The 22,975-nt window shown below is 40.9% G+C and overlaps 1 protein-coding gene across 2 annotated transcripts; it reads right to left on the minus strand.

Annotated features, from left to right (window-relative positions):
* Positions 1 to 1,669: 1,669 nt before the first annotated feature.
* On the minus strand, positions 1,670 to 22,480 carry LOC120314271 (zinc-binding protein A33-like). Of its 2 annotated transcripts, XM_039357189.1 has the most exons (4): positions 22,060 to 22,480; positions 12,697 to 12,795; positions 5,280 to 5,378; positions 1,670 to 2,462 (listed from the first exon to the last, which is right to left on the minus strand). In XM_039357189.1, the coding sequence occupies exons 1-4, from the start codon at positions 22,133 to 22,135 to the stop codon at positions 1,942 to 1,944; spliced, it is 795 nt and encodes a 264-aa protein (XP_039213123.1). In that variant the 5' UTR covers positions 22,136 to 22,480; the 3' UTR covers positions 1,670 to 1,941. The 2 variants fall into 2 exon arrangements, with proteins under 2 accessions (XP_039213123.1, XP_039213124.1); XM_039357190.1 differs by lacking the exon at positions 12,697 to 12,795.
* Between the last annotated feature and the right edge of the window lie 495 nt (positions 22,481 to 22,975).

Raw genomic sequence — 22,975 nt, forward strand, 5'->3', positions numbered from 1 at the left:
CTAACTGGTAAAACCCACAATCAAAATTTCATTTTTTTTCCACCTCAAGCACAGATTCTAGAAGCGGTTTCCACGTGGCAGTAAAAGTGTTCGTATTCTTTTCTTTAAACAGTGTAGTCAGTTTGGCCATCTCTGCTAGTTCTATCAGCTTCTGTAACCATTTCTCCGTTGTGGGAATCGATGCAGTCTTCCATTTCTGAGCGTAGAGTAATCTTGCTGCTGTCAACATACATAACATCAAAGTTCCCTATTTTTTTTTCCAGGTCTTTGTCCATTATCCCCAAGAGAAAAGTCTCTGGTTTTCTTTCTATATTCACTGTATTAAGAATTTTCTGTATTAACATTTGAATTCTACTCCAATATTTTCTTGCTTTATCAAACATCCACCATAGATGGTAACAGTCTCCTGGTTTGGGAGCTAGCGCTTTAACCACTACACCAAACTGGCTCTCAGTTTCCCAGTATGGCCTCACTTCCGTGCTTAAACTTCTGTGCTTCTCTGTTGCTGAGCATCTAAGTGAGCTGTAGTAGCACAGTGGTTAGAATGAAGTGTTGCAGCCAAACTTTGCCCACACCCTGGAGTTCGATCTTGACCAGCTCAAGGATGGCTCAGCCTTCCATTCTTCTGACGTTGGTAAAATGAGGACCCAGACTGTTAGGGGCAACATGCTGACACTGTAAATGCCCAGAGATGCTGTAAAGTACTATGGGGCTGTATATAAGTGATATTGCTATCTAAAGACATCTGGGGTTCTATCCTTCCATAAATATTTGACTCCAGTTATCTGGCTAGTAGTAGCAGTAATATTAATATATAAAAGGGGATAGAAATAAGAGAAGGAAGGGTCCAGAGTTCTTTTTTCCAATATTCCTTCACTGAGAACGCTCTCTTTCACTTACAGATAATGGAGCCAGAGCTGAAAGTTTGAGACCAGGAGCTACCAGCAGCATAAAGCATAAAGAGAGCTGGTGGCCCCAAGACACATGATGGAGTGATGGGGTGGCAGCTGAGCTTTCAAAGACAAGGTAACATCTTGTGTATTAGTCTATTTAAAAAGGTAAAGGTTTCCCCTGTCATGTCTGACCCTAGGAGATGGTGCTTTGTCTCTGTTTCTTAGCTGAGAGAGTTAGCATTGTCCAAAAATGCTTCCGTGGTCATGTGGCCAGCATGACTATACATTAAGGTGTACGGAATGCTGTTTCCTTCCCATTGAAGTAGTACCTATTTATCTACTCGCATTTGCATGCTTTCGAATGCTAGGTGGCCAGGAGTTGGGGCAAATAACTCACCCCATTGCATGGTGTTCGGACCTCTAACCTGGGCTGTTGACTTTCCAGCAAACAAGCCCAGCCTCTTTAACTGCTGAGCCATCATGCCCCCTCCCCCAGTCCATAAATAAGGGTCAGTAAAGGAGAATATTTGTAACTCAGGGTTGAAATGATCCTCGATGCTCTCGGAGCTTGGTTGTTTTCTTGCAGACATTTCATTGCCCAAACTAGGTAACGTTATCAGTGCATCACTAGCATTGATGAAGTTAGCTAGTTTGGGTAGAAAAACGTCTGCAGGAAAACAACCAAGTTCAGAGAACACCAAGGACCCCACACAAATAAGTATTCAGCACAATCCTCAAATTCAGGAGAAACACAGACACATGATTTATGCCTCCAGTTCTTTTTCGTTATTTTTATTATTATTATTTACTTTGAAGCATAACTAATTATTGCAGTTCAGGAAATTGTTGATCTAAAAGAGATCTTGGTGATTATGGAGGAGGGGCTATTTTGGATGGAGATGGGGGAAAAAGAAGGACAAAAGAAATTGAAGGCAAAGGAAAGAGAAATGGGGTGGAGAAACAGAAAGAGAAACAGAACAAGTGGAGGTGAGCTGGAGGCAGATGGTGTGAAGCTCTTCCAACGCGATGAGCCCATTGCTCCACCGTATCATGGGTGAAGGAAAAGCTGTTCATTCCATGTATAGATCAAGAACCAGGGGTAAACCGTCTCTCCATTAAAATTTTCTTTTGGAAAAGCGAAGATTTGAGCGTCCGTGTCACCATCAAAAAATGCTAAGAGGCCTTTTGAATAGTCCAGAGAAACTCGGATCCTTTTTGGGGGATGGCACAAGGTCAAATTTGTCCTGGGATGGGTGATCGCCTCATAACGTCCCTCAATTCGCTGAATTCCCCAATAGCCCCCACGAGAATCGAGAAGAATCGGCCCGTTTCTGTTTGAAGACTCTCTAGCAATCCCCACAGCCCACCAGTCCCCTCCCTCTACCACCTCCACCTCCCAGCACCACTTCCCAGAATTGAAGCCCTGGTGGCTAAGGACACTATCCATAACATCATAGTTCAGAGGACTGCTGTTCATATGCTTATTCGTTCCAGTCCATCTAACACTTTTCAAATCAGGAGATACGTAGAGCTTGGGATGAGCTGTGTTTGGATCCAGGGTCAGATTTGCTGTGTTGAAGAAAGAAAAGTTGTGGGGGGAGAAGGAATGACCATTTATTAATGCCATTTAATTTATTTAATTAGTAAAGATATTACAATTGGTGGCCAGACTGTGCTGCAATCATGTCTTCTAATAGACCAAGAGGCTTGCTCATAAACTGGTAATTCTATCTTTCTCAAACAAGTACTCTGTTCCAGGGGGATCCATGAAGAAAAGAAGTTAAAAGTTTCTTTGATCCCTGGGAAACCTGGCAGCTAGTCCTCAAGAAAAGCAAGTCGGTTTAGGGGGAAAAAAAATTCCTAGCTCATTATTAGATGAAGGCTTTCTAACGGAAAGCCCTGGGAGCAAGGTAAATTTACCCAAGAAATTATAGACAAGTACCTCAAAGAGTTTAATTATAATATAATTTCAAATAGTGATTGTCTTGGCTCCACAAACTAAAATTTATTTTATTTTCTGCTCCCAAGCAATACATCTTTTAATGCAGTGAAAGCAAAAACATCACATAATTTATGTAATTAATGTATACATCGTTTGCATATATTATCTACAAATCATGTCCATTCTGCAAAATGTACCGTATATACATTGCATAAATGCTGATTCAACAGACATTTGGCTTTAAGAGGTACTCTTTCCTTGCATTGCAGATTTGATTGCCATTTCAATTTTGTTCCCAACTCTCCCTTCCTTGATTTGCTCAGATTAATAAATATTAACTAGTATAAAGGTATGCCATGTAAACTTGATGTTTAGCACTCTTTTTCACATCTGCCCTTAGTTGTAATTTATTAAAATAAAGATATTCCATGTGTCTGTCTCTCATTCTCTCTGTCTCTCTCTGTTTCTGTCTCTCTCGTCTCTCTCTTTCTGTGTGTGTGTGTATGTGTGTGTGTGTGTGTGTGTGTGTGTGTGTGCAGTCTAGCATTACTCATCCAGAATCTCCTTGGGCCTTGCCAGCCTTCTTCTCGGAAGGAGAAAACTGAGCCATGGATTGAAGTCTCTGTTCTACTAAGGATGGCTGATCCTCTGCTCTGCCTGAATTCCAGTGATGGGGAAATCCCCCCATTCAGTAACCATGTGGTGACAGTACGGTATTCCTCGGCTTACAGCCATTTGCACAGTGACCGTTCAAAGTTACATAATGGCACTGGAAAAAGCAACTTATAACCGTTTTTCATACTTACGACCCTTGCAGCATCCCTATGGTCACGTGAGCAAAATTAGGATGCTTGGCAACTGGCTCATGTTTACGATATTTGCCACGTCTCGGAGTCATGTGATCACCTTTTGTGACCTCCTGACAAGCAAAGTCAACGGGGAAAACAAATTCACTTAATAACTGTGTTACTAGCTTAACAACCGCAGTGATTCACTAAACAATTGTGGCAAGGAAGGTTGTAAAACGGGGCAAAAGCCGTCTAACGACTGTCTCGCTTAGCAACAGAAATTTTGGGCTCAATTGTGGTCGTAAACCTAGGACTATCTGCATGACTACCTATTTAGCTACTAGCAATTCATCTAGAAAAACTAAGCTCCCTACAGACACCCTGGAACTCAAGAGAGAAAGTGGGGATCTCAAATCAGGATCCTTCTGGCTTGTCTTGGTGTTTGTGAGAGAGAGGCTACATGTGACCATGGGGATGCTGAAATGGTTGTCAGCGTGAAAAACGGTCGCAAATCACTTTTTTCAGTGCCATTGTAACTTTGTACTGTCACTAAATGAACTGTTGTAAGTTGAGGATTATTTGTATTAATAGGATTGAGATATGGGATATAGTCCAAAATACATCCGTGTCTGAATTTGTTTCGTCTGGAAATGCACCACTCCTAGAGAGCACCTCTCTGATCAATATTGGAAGGAAGCATTTCACTTTCTGCTGGGTTGTGCCCAAAGAGAGAAAAATTGTGAGCAACTTATCTTCTTACTTCAGGCAGAAAAACCAGGCAGGAGGATACAGTCCCAGCCCCAGATGGGTGATCCCTGTTTTCTTTGGGCTTAATTTATGTGGCCATTGGATGCCCATTTGTCTAGCAAGGCTCACTGCAAGAGCAGAGTGCACTTACTACACAGAGAAATGACCGGTTAATATAGTCCAGGGGTAGGCAACCTTGGCTCTTTTATGACTCGTGGACTTCAACTCCCAGAATTCCTGAGCCAGCCATGCTGAAGGGAAAGGGAGAGGTTTCCAAGCTGAGCCATAGGTCTTCAGCAAGATCTGAACACCAGGTGTTCCTTGCTTTATTCTGCAATTCTCTGCCCATTTTGATAGGGAACCTAATTGGGCCATAACAGGATTCCATTAAAAAAATATTCTGGCCCTTTCAATGAAACAAAATGTATTTCTTGAAATCATTTACAGGTGGTCCTTGTTTTACAACCATTTGTTTAGTTACCGTTCCAAGTTACAACAACAATGAAAAAAGTGATTTATGACGAATCCTTCACTGATAACTGTTGTGGTATCCCCATGGTCACATGATCAAAATCCAGCTGCTTGGTAACGAGCACGTATTTATGACCGTTGCAATGTCCCAGAATCACGTGATCCCCTTTTGTGACCTTTACAGCCACCTTCAGGAAAGTCAATGAGGGAAACTGGATTTGCTTAATGCATACAATTCACTTAACAACTTAACAAAAAGGTCATAAAATGAGGCATGGCTCACTTAACAACGGCCTTGCTTAGCAGGGGAAATTCTGGTCCTAATTATAGTTATAAGTCAAGAAGTACATCTACCAGTATATGAGCTTTTATGTGGCAAAACTTTGAAAGCGGAGACGAAAGGAGTCCCATTTTCATGCTGGAAAAAGCAGAGCTTACCTGTATCGCTGTCCTTAGCCGATCGACAAGGAATACAATTCATCAGGCAACTGGGGATTGGCTTTGATAGAAGATTCGGTTCACTGAATTTCTCTGAAGCTTAAGAAATAAATCAACTTTAGAGCGAGGACACCATCCGAGGTAATTTATTCTGATTCACAAAATAAAATACCTTTGTGATACTTCATCCTGGTTCACAAAAAAAATGTCTCAACTAATAGAAAACATTGGAATTTTGAAGGTTGGGGGATGGTTTAAGGAGTTATTTTAAAAAGAAAACCTGTATGAATAAGAGTAAAATATCACAAACTACATTTGTGTAGCCTTGTTATTATTATGGTTAATCTTCAATTCTATTCACAATTTGGGACTGGTAAATACTTAACAGCTCGAGTCCTAATCAAGGACCCAAGAGCTCTTAAGGTAGCATCTGATATTGTTGTTGCTGTTGTTGTTGTTATGATTAATCTTCAACTTGATTCACAGTCTGGGACTGGTAAATACTTAACAGTTGAAGTCCTAAACAAGAATCTAAGGTAATATCTGAGTATATAGGCAGTACCGAGTAGGGTGGTTTTTTGCAAAGTCAGGATATTCAGATCTAATAAGTTCAAAATTTTCATGTATCTAGGCAGCCCTTTGGGTATTGCTCCAAGGGCTGCTATAACTATTGGTACAACCATGTGTCATGGTTGCGACAGATAAAACTCTTCAAAGAACTTTGAGGCATTGTTTACCTTAAAGAATCTTTATTTGAGAAGCATAGCATCGGCACTAACACAGTCAAAGCGAAAAACTGGATTCCCCTCTCCTCAGCATATAGTATCACAACACAATTCCATCCTCCAATTAACAGTCATAAATCACATTCTCCAATTAGTTTGAAATGCAGGCTTTCCTTCCAGACTTCCAGCCCCCCAATTCTTATCATCTCTTATTTCAATAACCTTGGGTCACACACTAGGTCCAGTATTGTTATGTCTAGCTGAACTCTCATGCACATTCCTCCCCCCAGCATCATCTAACTCTAGCTCTAATTCTAAAAGTAAAACATAAGAAGGAAATGGTTGTATCTCCAACTGTTGTCAAAGCAAAAACATCCGATGTTAGCAGCATTGACACATTGATTTCTTCTTCCACAGCCACTCAACTTCAATTTGGAAATCACAATTTTTTGTTATTTTTTTCTAGCTGTTTCTCTTCAATTCATGCATCAACTGGTATTGCAATTATTATTATTATTATTATTATTATTATTATTATTATTATTATTATTAATCATTGCACAGTCAGCCAGATGTTCAGATTGCATTTGGCATTTTTGTCTATCTATCAAGTCCTTACCAAGGACCTGGGATAGGCAGATGTGGATGTTTGGTGGTATTACAGATATTGTTGCAGGATGGAAGCAGTTCCTAGTAAGGCTGCCTTTTGCAATTGACTAATGACGAATTTGTCAATGCCAATGGTGTTCAAGTGGTACTCCAGTTGTTTTGGGATTGCACCCAAGGCGCCTATTACTATTGGTACTACCCTTGCTTGCCTTTGTCACAGTCTTTCTATTTCTATTTGTAGGTCTTTGTATTTTGTTATCTTCTCCAGTTTTTCTCATCTATTTTGCTGTCTCCAGGCACTGCCATGTCCACTATCCAGACTTTTTTGTCTTTCTTATTGACAATTGTTAAGTCTGGGGTGCTATATTGCAGGTGCTTGTCTGTTTTAATACTAATACTAATAATAATAATAATAATAATAATAATTCTTGTTATTGTTGTTGTTGTTATCGTCATCGTCATTGTATGGTGTTGTTACAGTAGCAGGAAATCACACTATTACAGAGAAGTAGTTTGGCTTGCTAAGGTACCAGCCCTAGCAAAGACATGTTGGTGTGCTTCCCAAGGTGCCATGTTTTTCCCCTTGTCAATTTGGAAACAGATCTGTCCTATCTTTTTTCAAGCGCATCTTGAAGGAACCATGGTGGTGCAGTAGTTAGCACGGAGTATTGCAAACGAATTCTGCTGACTGCCTAGGGTTTGATCCTGACAGGCTCAGGGTTGACTCAGCCTCCCATCTTTCCAAGGTTGGTAAAATGAGGACTCAGATTGTTGGGGGCCAATACTCTACTCTATAAAACGCTTAGAGAGGGCTGCAAAGCACTGTGAAGCGGTATATAAGTCAGGGGAAAGCAACCTTGGCTCTTTTATGACTCGTGGACACAGCTGGCTCAGGAATTCTGGGAGTTGAAGTCCACGAGTCATAAAAGAGCCAAGGTTGCCTACCCCTGGTCTAAGTGCTATTGCTATCTCCCTTACCCTCTGCAAGTTCACACATTACATGTGATGTATGCAGCATAATATATACAGTATTCTTCACTCGGACTGATGGATTGCATATTGAGACTCTGTTCAGATCTGTGCAGTTGGCATTTCAGCAAAAGGGATGGGAAAAACCTAAAATGTTATGACGCTCCGCATATTTTCTGACCATCCAGTATGTCTTGGAATACACAGTGGGGTACATACAGGTTGTCCTCAACCTGTGACCACAACTGAGCCTGAATTTTGAGGTTAGATCATGGAAGTCATTAAGCGGGTCACCATGCGACTGCTCCTGTTTTCAGGAATTTTTTGTGTGTGCGCTGAGACCATGAAGCAAACCCATTGTACCCAAGGGACATTTTTTGCTGCATAAACTGGAAGTATATGCCAGTTGCCGACCAATAACTTCTTAAATGGGGATCACCTGACCACAGGATGCTGCACAAATCCATAAAGTTGGGCCAGTTGCTAAGCGCCCAAAATCTGAATTTCAAAACTGGTTCATAAATAGTTCTGGGAAGGTCTATCATAACTGTGAATGATCACCAAGCAACTAGTCATAAGTCAAGGACTACCTGTACTGACAGCAAAATATTACTGAGTAGTAGAAATAATCCTAAATCACCATTATTTGTCTAGATCACTCTGTTTAGCAGATGAGTTGCACTTATATAGCAAAAGCGCATAGACTTATATACCGCTTCACGGTGCTTTACAGCCTCTCTAAGTGGTTTACCAACTCAGCCTATTGCCCCCCAACAATCTGGGTCCTCATTTTACCGACCTCGGAAGGATGGAAGGCTGAGTCAACTTTGAGACGGTGAGAATCGAACTGCCGAACTGCTAGCAGCTAGCAGTCAGCAGAAGTAGCTTGCAATACTGCATTCTAACCACTACAGGTAGTTCTCGACTTACAACAATTTATTTAGTGACCATTCAAAGTGACCACAACACTGGAAAAAGTGACTTATGACCATTTCTCATGGTTACAATCTTTGTAGTGGTCCCAACTTAACTGTTGTTTCTCTGTGTCATATAACATATGTGGGTAATATGCATAATTCTGTATTTATTTATTTTTGTCATATTTATGCAGTGTATATCAAAGGTGGTGACCCTTTGAGAGCTGAATGCAACAAAATCTCATTTTAATGTATGCTGATTAATGTACATTCAAAGTGACAATAAAGTTATTATTCTATTCTATTCTATATTCTATTCTATTCTATTCTATTCTATTCTATTCTATTCTATTCTATTCTATTCTATTCTATTCTATTCTATTCTATTCTATTCTATTCTATATTCTATTCTATACTATACTATTCTATCCCCTTTATGGATTACTGCCTTGTCGTGGCGAAGGGGCTTGCGTAACTTAATGAAGCTATAAGCTATGCCGTGCAGGGCCACCCAAGACGGACAGGTTATAGCAGAGAGTTCCGACAAAATGTGATCCACTGGAGAAGGAAATGGCAAACCACTCCAGTATCTTTGCCATGAAAACCCCATGGACAGTACTAAAAGGCAAAAAGATATGACGCTGGAAGATGAGCCCCTCAGGTCGGAAGGTGTCCAATATGCTACTGGGGAAGAGCAGAAGGCTAGTACTAGTAGCACCAGAAAGAATGAAGCGACTGGGCCAAAGCCGAAAGGACGCTCAGCTGTGGATATATCTGGTGGTGAAAGGAAAGTCCGATGCTGTAAAGATTTTTTCTCCATAGGAACCTGGAATGTAAGATCCATGAATCAAGGCAAGCTAGACGTAGTCAAAAAAGAGATGACAAGACTGAACATCGACATCTTAGGAATCAGCGAACTAAAATGGACAGGAATGGGTGAATTTAACTCAGATGACCATCAGGTATACTACTGTGGGCAAGAATCCCTCAGAAGAAATGGAGTAGCCTTCATAGTCAATAAAAGAATAGGAAAAGCAATACTGGGGTACAATCCCCAAAATGACAGAATGATCTCAATTCGAATCCAAGGCAAACCATTCAATATCACAATAGTCCAAATCTATGCCCCAACCACTGGTGCTGAAGAGGATGAAATTGACCAGTTTTATGAAGCCCTACAGCACCTTATAGAATTAACACCAAAAAATGATGTCCTTATCATCATGGGGGATTGGAATGCTAAGGTAGGAAGCCAAAAGATAACCGGAATAACAGGCAAGTTTGGCCTTGGAGTACAAAATGAAGCAGGGCACAGGCTAATAGAATTTTGTCAAGAGAATACGATGGTCATAACAAACACTCTTTTCCAACAACACAAGAGACGGCTCTACACATGGACATCACCAGACGGTCAACATAGAAATCAGATTGACTATGTGCTCTGCAGCCAAAGATGGAGAAGCTGTATACAGTCAGTAAAAACAAGACCAGGAGCTGACTGTGGCTCAGATCATGAGCTTCTCGTTGCAAAATTTAGGCTTAAATTGAAAAAAGTAGGGAAAAGCACTAGGCCACTCAGGTATGAAGTAAATCATATTCCTGATGAATATACAGTAGAGGTGACAAATAGATTTAAGGAATTAGATCTGATAGACAGAGTGCCTGAAGAACTATGGATGGAAGTTCGCAACATTGTACAAGAGGTAGCAACTAAAACCATCCCAAAGAAAAAGAAATGCAAGAAAGCAAAATGGCTGTCTGAGGAAGCTTTGCAAATAGCTGAGGAAAGAAGGGAAGCGAAAGGCAAAGGAGAAAGAGAAAGATACACCCAATTGAATGCAGAATTCCAGAGAGTAGCTAGAAGAGATAAGAATGCCTTCTTAAATGAACAGTGCAAAGAAATAGAAGAAAACAACAGAATAGGGAGGACCAGAGATCTCTTCAAGAAAATTGGAGATATGAAGGGAACGTTTCATGCAAAGATGGGCATGATAAAGGACCAAAATGGCAGGACCTAACAGAGGCAGAAGAGATTAAGAAGAGATGGCAAAACTACACAGAAGAACTATACAAGAATGAGCTTAACATCCCAGATAACCACAATGAGATGGTCACTGACCTCGAACCAGACATCCTAGAATGTGAAGTGAAATGGGCCTTAGAAAATCTGAGCAACAACAAAGCTAGTGGAGGTGACAGTATTCCAGCTGAGCTATTCAAAATCTTAAAAGACGATGCAGTAAAAGTGCTACACTCAATTTGCCAGCAAATTTGGAAAACTCAACAGTGGCCACAGGATTGGAAAAGGTCAGTTTATATTCCAATTCCAAAGAAAGGCAATGCCAAAGAATGTTCAAACTATCGCACCATTGCACTCATTTCACATGCTAGTAAAGTTATGCTTAAAATCCTACAAGCTAGACTCCAGCAGTATGTGGATCGAGAACTACCAGAAGTACAGGCAGGATTTCGAAGAGGCAGAGGAACTAGAGATCAAATTGCCAACATACGCTGGATCATGGAGAAAGCTAGGGAGTTCCAGAAAAACATCTACTTCTGCTTCATTGACTATGCAAAAGCCTTTGATTGTGTAGATCACAACAAATTGTGGCAAGTTCTTAAAGAGATGGGAGTACCAGACCATCTCATTTGTCTCTTGAGAAACTTATATGCGGGTCAAGAAGCAACAGTGAAAACTGAACACGGAACCACTGATTGGTTCAAAATTGGAAAAGGAGTCCGGCAAGGCTGTATACTGTCGCCCTGCCTATTTAACTTATATGCAGAGCACATCATGAGAAAGGCAGGGCTAGATGAATCAAAAGTTGGAATTAAGATTGCTGGGAGAAATATCAACAACCTAAGATATGCGGATGATACCACTCTAATGACAGAAAGTGAAGAGGAACTAAAGAGCCTCTTGATGCGGGTGAAGGAGAAGAGTGCAAAAGTAGGCTTGAAACTCAACATTAAGAAAACCAAAATCATGGCATCCGGCCGTCTCAATTCCTGGCAAATAGATGGGGAAGAAATGGAGGTAATGACAGATTTTATTTTCCTGGGCTCCAAGATCACCTCAGATGGGGACTGCAGCCAAGAAATTAAAAGACGCTTGCTCCTGGGGAGGAAAGCTATGGCAAATCTAGACAGCATACTAAAAAGCAGAGACATCACCCTGCCAACAAAAGTGCGTATAGTCCAGGCCATGGTTTTCCCAGTTGCAATGTATGGCTGTGAAAGTTGGACCATAAGAAAGGCTGAGCGCCAAAGAATTGAGGCCTTTGAACTATGGTGCTGGAGAAGACTCCTGCGAGTCCCTTGGACTGCAAGGCGTTCAAACCGGTCAGTCCTAGAAGAGATCAACCCTGACTGCTCTTTAGAAGGCCAGATCCTGAAGTTGAAACTCAAATACTTTGGCCACCTAATGAGAAGGAAGGACTCACTGGAGAAGGGCCTAATGCTGGGAAAGATTGAGGGCAATAGAAGAAGGGGACGACAGAGAATGAGATGGCTGGATGGAGTCACTGAAGCAGTAAGTGTGAACTTAAATGGACTCCAAAAGATGGTAGAGGACAGGAAGACCTGGAGGAATGTTGTCCATGGGGTCGCGATGGGTCGGACACGACTTCGCAATTAACAACAACAACAACAACAAATACTATTCTATATTCTATTCTATTCTATTCTATATTCTATTCTATACTATATTCTATTCTATATTCTATTCTATTCTATTCTATTCTATTCTATTCTATTCTATTCTATTCTATTCTATTCTATTCTATATTCTATTCTATTCTATATTCTATTCCCTATTCTATTCTATTCTTTTCTGTTCTGTTCTGTTCTATTCTATTCTATTTTCTATTCTATTCTATTCTATTCTATTCTATTCTATTCTATTCTATTCTACATTCTATTCTATTCTATATTCTATTCTATTCTATATTCTATTCTATATTCTATATTCTATTCTATATTGTATTCTATTCTATATTGTATTCTATTCTTCTATATTCTATTCTATATTCTATTCTATACTATTCTATATTCTATTCTATTCTATTCTATTAACAAATATCTCACTAAACAACAGAAATGTTGGGCTCAGTTGTGGTCATAAGTCGAGGACTACCTGTATAGGGTGACTGGAGAGAATGATGACAGGTTCAAGGAAGAAAGCAGAACATTCCTTACCTGGAAGAGTGAGAGCAATCAAAAGCATAGCCAGGGCCACGTTTCCCACAGTTGAAATGCCAAGCAGAACTTTCCATACGAGAGGATTCACTGAAGGATCTGTGGGATTGGAAGGGAATTGTGAAGTTCACCACCCGTTCCTTAATTTACGTGAAGTATTGTAACTTTAACATCAATTCCCAATGGAAAGCTAAATGGGTGGCTGAATGCCCAGACATAGGAAGACATATGAATGACCCCACAAAAAAAGGTGCCAGGCTTTGAACAACCACCTCAGCTATGGACAACCCAGAATAGGGTTCGTCCCTCACATGACATCTGCTGGCACTCTCTGTATAAACGGGATATAGTACCCTCCTCTAAGTGTGACTATGGGATCCCACATCAAACTGTAAGTCACACTGTGACCAGCTGTAAGCTCAGAGCACATACCGGTCCAGTGTCTGATTTTTTAAATATAAACGATGCTGTGCTTCAGTGATTAGATGGCCTAGATCAGACATGTCAAACTCGTATCGGGATGATTTTGCCATTGCCGGGAATGGAGTGGACGTGGCTTCAGGATGATAGGTCAGGCCCGTGGGCCAGCAGTTTGACACTCCTGGCCTAGACATTGGTGTTTGAACACAGATCCTTTTGACATTTCATCATCATCATCATCATTTTAGCTGTTGTTCCATCCACTGCAGGATGAAGGCCTCTTCCGCATGTTTCCAACCAATACAATCCTGGGCTTTCTTTTGCCAATTGGGCCCGCAATACTTGCTGATGTCGTTGATCCATCTTTTTTTCCCCAATTTTTATTAGTTTTCCATATTATATCAACACGGCTTAAGAACCCACGTGGAAACATGGTGATCAATTTTTTTTAAAAAAAACAGAAACATGATAAATATATACACAATATTTCTTAAAACTTTCCCTCTCTATCTACTGTATATACCAGTGCTTCTCAACGTTTGTGTGATGGCGACCCCCGTCACACAAACACTCTGCGCATGCGCGGGGTCGCGCGCATGCCCCCCCATGCGGGCGCGCATGCATGGCGCCGCCCCCATGCGCAATGTGCATGCGCGACCCCCATGCGCGGCGCGCACGCACGGCGCCCCCCCATGCGCAGCGCGTGTGCAGGGTGCCACCCCCATGCATGGCGCGTGTGCACGGCGCCGTGAAAAATGGCGGATCGCCTCCTTTGGCAACCCCCGAAAAATGGGCGATCGACCCCAAATGGGGTCGCGACCCATAGGTTGAGAACCGCTGGTATATACAATATTATAATCAAATTAATACATTTACAAATAAATTCATTCATTACTATGTCTAACCATCAACTCCATTAATCAGTAAAAGTTTTCATACTTTTTCACACATTTAGACTTAAACTTAAAGAACTCTCCATTTATTTAAGATATTATAATCAAATTAATATATTTCTAAAACCAATTCATTCACTAATATATCGCTACATCCAGTTAAATAATTAAAAATAAACTAACATTCTCTATCTATTTATATTATTATAGGCTCATTAAAACATTTCTAAGACAAGTTTTCATTGAATATATCACTCTATATAAATTTCATAAATCAATAAAAATTTACGAAAACTCATTATCTATCCCAAAGATCCTGTTTTATGCTTTCTTAATTTTACAAATATTTAATCTTAAACTAACATATTCATTTACTGTTCAGGTGCCCCAAGTATTTTCTTATTTAAACATTATTAACTTCAAAACTAAATTCTTCTCTTTCTCACCAATATTCTATTTTTTTTCAATACTTCTCCAAATCTCCAATGATTAATTCCATCTTTTCCCATATTTCAGTCCCTTTCTCATTATACCATCTCTAATATTAAAAACATATAAAGCCCTTTTAACAAAGTCCAAATCCAAATCAATCCGGGTCACTGTGAAACCTTTACCACATTACTATAATCAAATTTAGTATTTATATCTTATTCTGGATTTCTTTCTGTTCCAAATAGGTTTCCATAATTGGGCCTCCACCTGCCACATTATACACACCAAAAAAGAAACTCCCATTGTGCATTTTATTAAGTTAGTATAAAGGTTATAGCTAATCTGAGTAACTCGTAGCAGAACATCATTTCCCCTTTCTTTTAACATTACATAAATTTCAATTAAAATCCTTTCTTTTATATCATCCTCTTTGGTCAGATTTTGCTCTACTTCCCATGATTTTTTTTCTCTATCAAAGTCAAATGGCGTCTGCAGGCTGGCTTGTCCTTCTGAAGTAAGATCCTCCATTTCCTTATCGTAAGTCATTTGTCCATTGGTATCAAGTCTTTTTTCCCATATGGATGGATAATCCAACTGTGAGTTTACATCTTCCAACTCGGTAGGCGGAGAACAAGTCTCTTGAGCATAAACTGATGTTTCACTTAATCCTTGTGCTTTGCCTTGTCGATACAAAGAGATCTCCCTTAAGCAAGCAATTATCTTCTCCATATTTTCCAAGATTTTGTCCAAAATATACTTATAAGTAAGGTCTGAACTGGTTTCCTCCATTATTATCATATTTAAAATCCTTACCCTTTTGAGGGAGGCTATATTTGAAAAATGATCACAATATCCATCTCCTCCCAGCTTCCTCGTCTTTTTCCTTTATACAAAATGAAAGCCTTCCCGGCGACAAAAGAATGGCAGGTACAATGAATACTTTCATCAGAAAATGTCCCCCGGAAAATAGTCAAGATTAGTCAGATCTTCAATCCTTCCAGACACCATAAAGGTAAAAGAAAGCAATATTCTCCAAATATTATAAAAAACTTTCTTGAGGCTCCCAATATCCAAAAATAAAACCAACCATTAAAACAAAAATAGCTTTAATCCTTTGAGCTTCTCTTCCCCCATTTAAAAAGCCGCTTCATCAAAAAAGGGAATGATTCCAAGAAAAAAAATTTTTCACAGGCATAAAGAAAATAGAGGTAAAAGGAAAGTCTCACCGAGTCTTCCACGGTGGGTCCATTTGCTTAGCTGATCTTGTGGTTTGCGGTTGGCGCAGCTAAATGAGCGGCCATTTTACTGGCTGATCTTTAACCTGTCGGCCCAAAGGAGATACTCAGTGCACAGAGGACACCGCCGCTCCTCTGTAACTATCCGAGAAGCCTCCTCAATGGTAGTCGCTCCTCCAGAGCAACTTTTCAACCCTCTCAGGGGTTTACTGGCAGGGGAAACTCAGTCGGCAAAGGGACAACTCCCTTCACTTGACCGCACTGCCACGAACCGGAACCAGAAGCCCCCGTCGTTGATCCATTTTGTTTTAGGTCTCTTTCGTGGACACTTTTTATCAAGTGGGATCCCTTCTATGACTGTCTTGATCCACCTGCCATCCATTATCCTTGCTGTGTGACCAGCCCATTTCCCTTTCAATTCAATATTATTGTATACTTTTGTTTGTTCTCTAATCCACATGCAGGTCTTTCTATCTTGTCTTGTAATGCTGAGCATGTATGTTTCCATGGGTCTTTGTGCCATTGTGAGGTTAGTATTTCACTGGTATATCTATCTATCTATCTATCTATCTATCTATCTATCTATCTATCTATCTATACAGGTCTTGAAGCAAACAGACACACGCCATGAACACAGAGCTAGATCACAAACTCGGAGCCAAACCAAAGCCCGGTATGTTACTTCACAGCCTTCAGCCCTAGACATCACATCACAGAACTCAGGAGGCTACAATGCCAAAGCTCAGGATGTTACAACACAGCCAACCACCCAGGATGGTGCAACACAGAACTCAGGATATCACTACACTAGATCTCAGGATGTTATCACACAACCCATTACCCAGGTTGTTACTACAGAAAAGACTAATGGGCACACAGCCAGCAACTCAACTACTCAGGATGTTACGAAATAGCCAAACAATCCACAAACAATAGCTCCTACACAGCCAACCAATCCACCTACAGCAACTAAGCCAGCACTCCACACACACACACCAATATACTGTATATAGAGAGATGGCAGCTCCGATCACACTTTGCTCACACAAGCACGAAGCCGAAGACCCCAGCCTGAAGATGACAACTGGGACCTTGTCGAAACATCGCCAAGATACTCTCAATCTTACACGGGAAAAGACCCGAATACACCAAGACCTGCATACCTATACCCGTTAAAATCTACGAATATAGGGTTAAGACCAGGATCCAAGAGCACAAGCTGGCCATAAGAAGAGGGGAGCAGTACTCCCAAATGCTTACACACATGATAGAGTCTGGTCATAGCTTTGATTTTGATGGGGTGCAGGTGATAGCTAATGACATCACGAAAAGTGGCAGGCTATTAAAAGAGGCCTGGCTTTCGTGTGAAGGATCCATCAATCGCCACATTGACCTACGCCCTGCGCATTTAGCTTTAAGAGCATGGGAAGTTCATACTCGATCACTATGGAATGGACGACCCAATAATTGTAGTCCCATCCCCTCACCTCAGAGAACTGATACTCGTGAGAATAACAGCCAAAGATCAGAGACCCTCCCGACCTTAAGGATGGATACGCACTTTCCGTGTATGAGGCAACCCAAAAACCTTAGACACCTCACCCCCGTCAGCTTGAACACTCCCCCCACTTGTATGGAAGCCCCCGTTACTGTGGACTTCCTCACCCACCCATCTGGAATGCACTCGCACCCGTATAGAGCAGCGGAATTGCCACAAGACAGAAGGATGACGACACGCGGGTTCAACCCACCTCCCTATTCACTGCATTCAAGGAAAGCCACACCCCCTGCGGTTGCATGGGAGGAGAGCGCTTGTGAGCTCCCTGCCTCAGGAACAATCATACATCCCTGGACAGCAGCATTTCAAGCGACGAAAGAAGACGGGGTGACTATTGGATACCAATTAGGTCGGGCACTGAAACGATCACCCCGGAGAGTATCTGCCACCCTGCTTAGCGGACAGCAGGAATCACGGACTGGTTCCCCAAATGGAATAGGAACTATTACAAGAAAGAAGGAGATTGATGCTGTCAAGAATTACAGCAGGGGGGTGATTAGAAAGACCGAGTGTGAAGGGAAGTCAGATAGTGCGAGTGCATGCAGGATGTTTGTAATAGGATCTCGGAATAGAGTTAGAAAATCAAGGAGTATACGAAATCCCATGCACCGCTTGTCCCACCACATACATCAGACAAACCAACAGAAGAATAAGTGCACGCATTGAAGAACATAAGAACTCAGTCAAAAAAGAGGAACCAACTTCTTCCCTGGTCCAACACCTTAAAGCCACAGGAAATGAAATTGACTTTAAAAATACCAGAACTATCGCCAAAACTGAACATTTTAATAACAGAATAATCAGAGAAGCCATTGAGATAGAAAAACGCCCACACAGCATGAAGAAATGAGATGATACCTCCCGCCTACCAGCCATTTGGAAACCCGCCCTTATTGACAAACGAGTCCCTAGCACAAAGAATGACACCAGACCCACACTCACGAAAGCCACACAGGATGTCACCCCCCACACGTCCACGCAAAAAGCAAACCCAAACCCACACCGATGATGAGGCACGACCACAAACCAGAAGCCAGACCACAGCTGCATCATTAACCACTTTAAACCCCTCCAATCCATACATGAAGCAAACTGACACCCACCATGAAGATGAGGCACGACCATGAACACGAAGCCAAAAAATAGCAAGGTAGCCCACCATCTTAAATCCCTCTGCAACTCAGACTAACCTGAGCACAACAAAGCCGGCCTTTAAGAAAGCCGTTAAAACCCTCCTGTTCCGGCAGGCCTGGGGCTGATGTCCCCGGGGGGGCGGGATATGATCGGACTCGCGGTATGACTGTATTATTTTATTGTTTTATGATTGTTTTAATTCTGTACGCCGCCCTGAGTCCTTTGGGATTGGGCGGCATATAAATAAAATTAAATACAAAAATACAAAATATGTTATATATAAAGTATTGTAACATAAAAGTTCTTGAATAGGTTGAAATCCATCTGCCTCCACAGAAATTTGAGTGACTGTGGGCTGATAATACTCCCTCCCTCAGCCCAGTCTACCTTAAAAGGATGTTTCAGTTAGAAAATAAAACAGACAGGTGTGCTGTGCACATTGTTGTGTACATCTGGAAGCACGAAGTGAATAAGGCAACAATAACAAAACACTAATACCATTCATTTAGAGAAGCTTATTTTAAAAAAATGCAGCCAAGCTTCCCAACTCAGCATTAAATAGCTTGCCTTTTTATTAATATTTTAGAAAGGCTTTATGTGACATAATGAGCCCAGAGGTAAGAACGTGACAAAAAAAATTAGATTAGCAGCCTTTGTCAAGACCAGAAAGAACAACTCGTGATCCTTAGGTTGGAGTCTGTGAAGATAATTTTACAGAGCACAGGGTAATTTAGAGAGGGGACGTTTTGCTTTCTTTTTCATGGCTAGCACCACACTGTCTTGAGTTCAGGTTCTACAGAGAGGAGGTATTATAGACAGACGCAGCTTCTCAAACAAAAATTAGGGGGATGAGGTATGTGTTCTTTGGATCTTTCCTAGGAAAGATGTTTTTAGGGCCACTGCCAGATTTATTTTATTTATGTCATATTTATGTATTGTATATTGGAGGTGGTGACCTTTTGAGATCTGTATGCAACAAAATTTCATTTTAATGTATGCCGATTAGTGTACATTCAAAGTGACAATAACGTTATTATTCTATTCTATTCTATTTTACTCTAGACGGTCATGTTAACCTGCAATGCATCTGTCCTTCAAGCAGTCTGCTAGCCTAAAATTTGCTGTCCAGATTTCCGAGTCCACTTCTGCCTCAGAGACTGGTGGATGGTTCTGTCCTTACAGTGTTAAGGAAAGACCAGCAATGGAAGGTGATTAGTGGATTCCCCTGGCTTTGTTTCTCCTCCCTTTGTCAAAGTGCTGACAAAGGGTGCCTCCGATAAAAGTGGCTGCAGGCCATGACAATATACAGGTAGTCCTCAATATATGACCACAATCGAGCCCAACATTTCTGTTGCTAAGCAAGACATTTGTTAAGTGAATTTTGCCCCATTTTACGAGCTTTGTTGCCACAGTTGTTAAGTGAATCATTGCAGTTGTTAAGTTATTAACCTGGTTGTTAAGTGAATCTGGCTTCCCCATTGACTTTCCTTTTCAGGTCACTGAGGGGGATCACACTGCGACCATCATAAATATGAGAAAAAGAATCCAGGATATAGACCTTCCATATATAGAGAGAATCTGAAAGCAGGACATGAAGCAACGGATGGAAACTAATCAAGGAGAGAAGCAACCTAGAACTAAGGAGAAACTTTCTCACAGTTAGAACAATTAACCAGTGGAACAACCTGCCTCCAGAAGTTATGGGTGCTCCAACACTGGAAGTTTTTAAGAAGAGACTGGATATCTATTTATCTGAAATGGTGTAGGGTTTTCTGCCTGAGCAGGGGGTTGGACTTGATGACCTCCAAGGTCCCTTCCAACTTTTATTATTATTATGGATCATCGCACAGTCAGCCAGATGTTCAGACTGAATTTGGCATTTTGTCTACCTATCGAGTCCTTACCCAGGACCTGGGATAGGCAGATGTGGATGTTTGATGGTATTACAGATATTGTCGCAGGGTGGAAGCGGTTCCTAGTAAGGCCGCCTTTTGCAATTGACTAATAGCGAATTTGTCAATGCCAATGGTGTTCAAGTGGTGCTCCAGTTGTTTTGGGATTGCACCCAAGGAGCCTATGACTATTGGTACTACCCTTGCTTGCTTTTGCCACAGTCTTTCTATTTCTATTTGTAGGTCTTTTTATTTTGTTATCTTCTCCAGTTCTTTCTCTTCTATTCTGCTATCTCCAGGCACTGCCACGTCCACTATCCAGACTTTTTTGTCTTTCTTATCGACAATTGTTAAGTCTGGGGTGTTATGTTGCAGGTGCTTGTCTGTTTGAATTCTGAAGTCCCAGAGCAGTTGTTGTTACTACTACTACTACTACTACTACTACTACTATTATTATTATTATTATTATTATTATTATTATTATTATTATTACTATAGCATTATTCACAGGATTGAAAGGGGACTTGGACTTCCTCTGTTCCAACTCCCTATCAAGGACAGAAATCCTTCCACCAATCCAGACAATGGCAGTCCAATCTTGGGTAGGCCAAATTCTTTACAAACTGCTCTACTGGAAGGAAGTATGGGAGGAAATAGAGAAGAATAATCAAAAAGAGGTTTATTTAGAGAACAACCTCCACCATCCTGGGATCATCTTCAAACCCAGTATTTCTTTTGTGGGTGAGGGATGGATATGTCTTGAGGCAGTGAAGTTCTACCACTTTCCTTGTGGATCTGTCTAGAGAGATTCTCAACCATCCAGGTCATGGTTGTCCCAAAAGGGCTTTTTCAAAAGTCAACTGGACTTTGTTTTCCTTGAAGACGTTTTGCTTCTCATCCAAGAAGCTTCTTCAGAACTGAAGAAGCTTCTTGAATGAGAAGTGAAATGTCTTCAAACAAAGTCCAGTTGCCTTTTGAAAAAACACCTTTGGGTTCCTTGTGGATGAGATGCAAGCCCATCTGAACAGCCCCTCTCTCCTGGTGCCCAGAGAGAATGGCTGTGGAAAACAGGAACCAGAAAGGAGAAGTTATGTTGACCCCAGCTTCCTGTGATTGAGAAAATCTGGGCAGATCCCAGCACCTGATCTCCAGGAAAATCCCTCGGAGCTGAAAATGAGACTTGTAAATCCTGAATATTAAAAATGCATAAAAAGACCATATATTAATTAAACTAAGAGACATTTGGTATATAAATGAGATATTTCTCTAAAGTTGCTTCGTTGCTCAGTTCTCTAAATGTAGCCTGATCAGACTACAATAGTCACTCTGTTATTCTGTAAAGTTTAAAAATGATTTTTATCTTTCCAGAGTTTTGTTCCATTGTACGAAATGAGATTTATTGCCATTTTTAAAAGCTGGGTTGTTTATCTTGCCAGCCAGCCAACATCTCTGTTTTAGTTTCTAGGTTCTGGATGTAATTTATACATTTATTTAATATTCTACCTTTATTATTGTTATAAACAACTCAAGGTGATGAACATATCTAATACTCCTCCTATTTTCCCCACAACAACACCTCTGTGTAGTGAGTTGGGCTGAGAGAGGGTAACCAGCCCAAAGTCCCCAAGCTGGTTTATATGGCTAAGGCAGAACTAGAATTCACTGTCTCTGGTTTTTTTTCTCCAAGAACAATAGGGACCAGATTCATTTTCACTTTTTATTTGACTTTTCTTTTTAAAAAAACTTAGTGCCAATATGTAGAGTAAAATAAAGAAAAATAAATAGCTATAAGATATTACCTTTCTTTCCTTTAATGGCTGGCAAGGGATAGTCTCTCTTACTTGGATCTATTCTCATATATCCATCTTCATCCATCTTCTAGAACTTTTGATTAATTTTGGTGGCAGCAAGTTTTATAGTCTTCGCAAGAGGAAGTGGCAGTTCTCTGAGGTTCTTCAAACAGCCAGTCTGATACAATTGTGTAACTGGTTTCACAAAACCAGCCTCCAAGTTAGTAAATAATTTTTGCCCAAGTGGGATAAGAGTCCAGCTTATTCCTTAGTTACAATCATCAGTAGTGAATTGATGCACAATGATGCTTGAAGTTGTCCATAGGAGAGTTAGCTGAGATGTGTTTTCAGTCTGATTCAGACATGGACGTAGCTGTTTCTGCTCCTTACTGCCCAACCTGCTTCTTTAAGCTTAGTTGCAGGTGTTTACCGCAAGTCTTGAGGAAGAAGTCAGGTGGCTGGATTGGGAAAGTAGTCGGAAGGAGTTGTTGCTGGCACACCTCCTATGCAACAGAATGAATCATCCCAGGATATGGGGATGAGCCCCTAATGACTCACAACTGCATTGTTGAAGAAGGTGCCTTGAAATAAAAAGTTCTATCTAGCTTGAAGAGCCTCTTTGTAGGCAGATAGGCTCTCCTTCCATTAGAAATCAGTGTCAATATTTCATTGGGAACTAAATGTTTGGGTTTCACTCATTTGGTTTCTATCTCTCCAAGTCCGAGTTATTTTCTTTCTTAAATTCAGTATAGGAAACAGAGATGAAGAGTGAACACGATTGCTATAGAGCATCTGAACCAACTAAGCAGATTTCAGTGTGTATCTGGGCAGCCATCTGTCTTCCCAGCAAGAGGCTCCGTGAAAGTTGAGACTTGAAAGGGCAAAGAAGTAGTTACAGATAGTGAGGAGTTTAAAGTTGCTTTAA

This window comes from Crotalus tigris, unplaced genomic scaffold (assembly GCF_016545835.1).
Source record: "Crotalus tigris isolate CLP2741 ecotype Arizona unplaced genomic scaffold, ASM1654583v1 scf7180000018867.1602434, whole genome shotgun sequence".
NCBI lineage: Eukaryota > Metazoa > Chordata > Lepidosauria > Squamata > Viperidae > Crotalus > Crotalus tigris.

What these genes read in the sequence shown, in the direction of transcription:
- LOC120314271 (XM_039357189.1), bottom strand. Translation starts at nt 22,135, where the DNA reads ATGGATGAAGATGGATATATGAGAATAGATCCAAGTAAGAGAGACTAT. An exon ending in GATTGCTCTCACTCTTCCAG is followed by an intron (nt 5,379 to 12,696) that starts GTAAGGAATGTT and finishes TTATTTCTTAAG; the next exon opens with CTTCAGAGAAATTCAGTGAA. An exon ending in GGCTAAGGACAGCGATACAG is followed by an intron (nt 2,463 to 5,279) that starts GTAAGCTCTGCT and finishes TCTTCAACACAG; the next exon opens with CAAATCTGACCCTGGATCCA.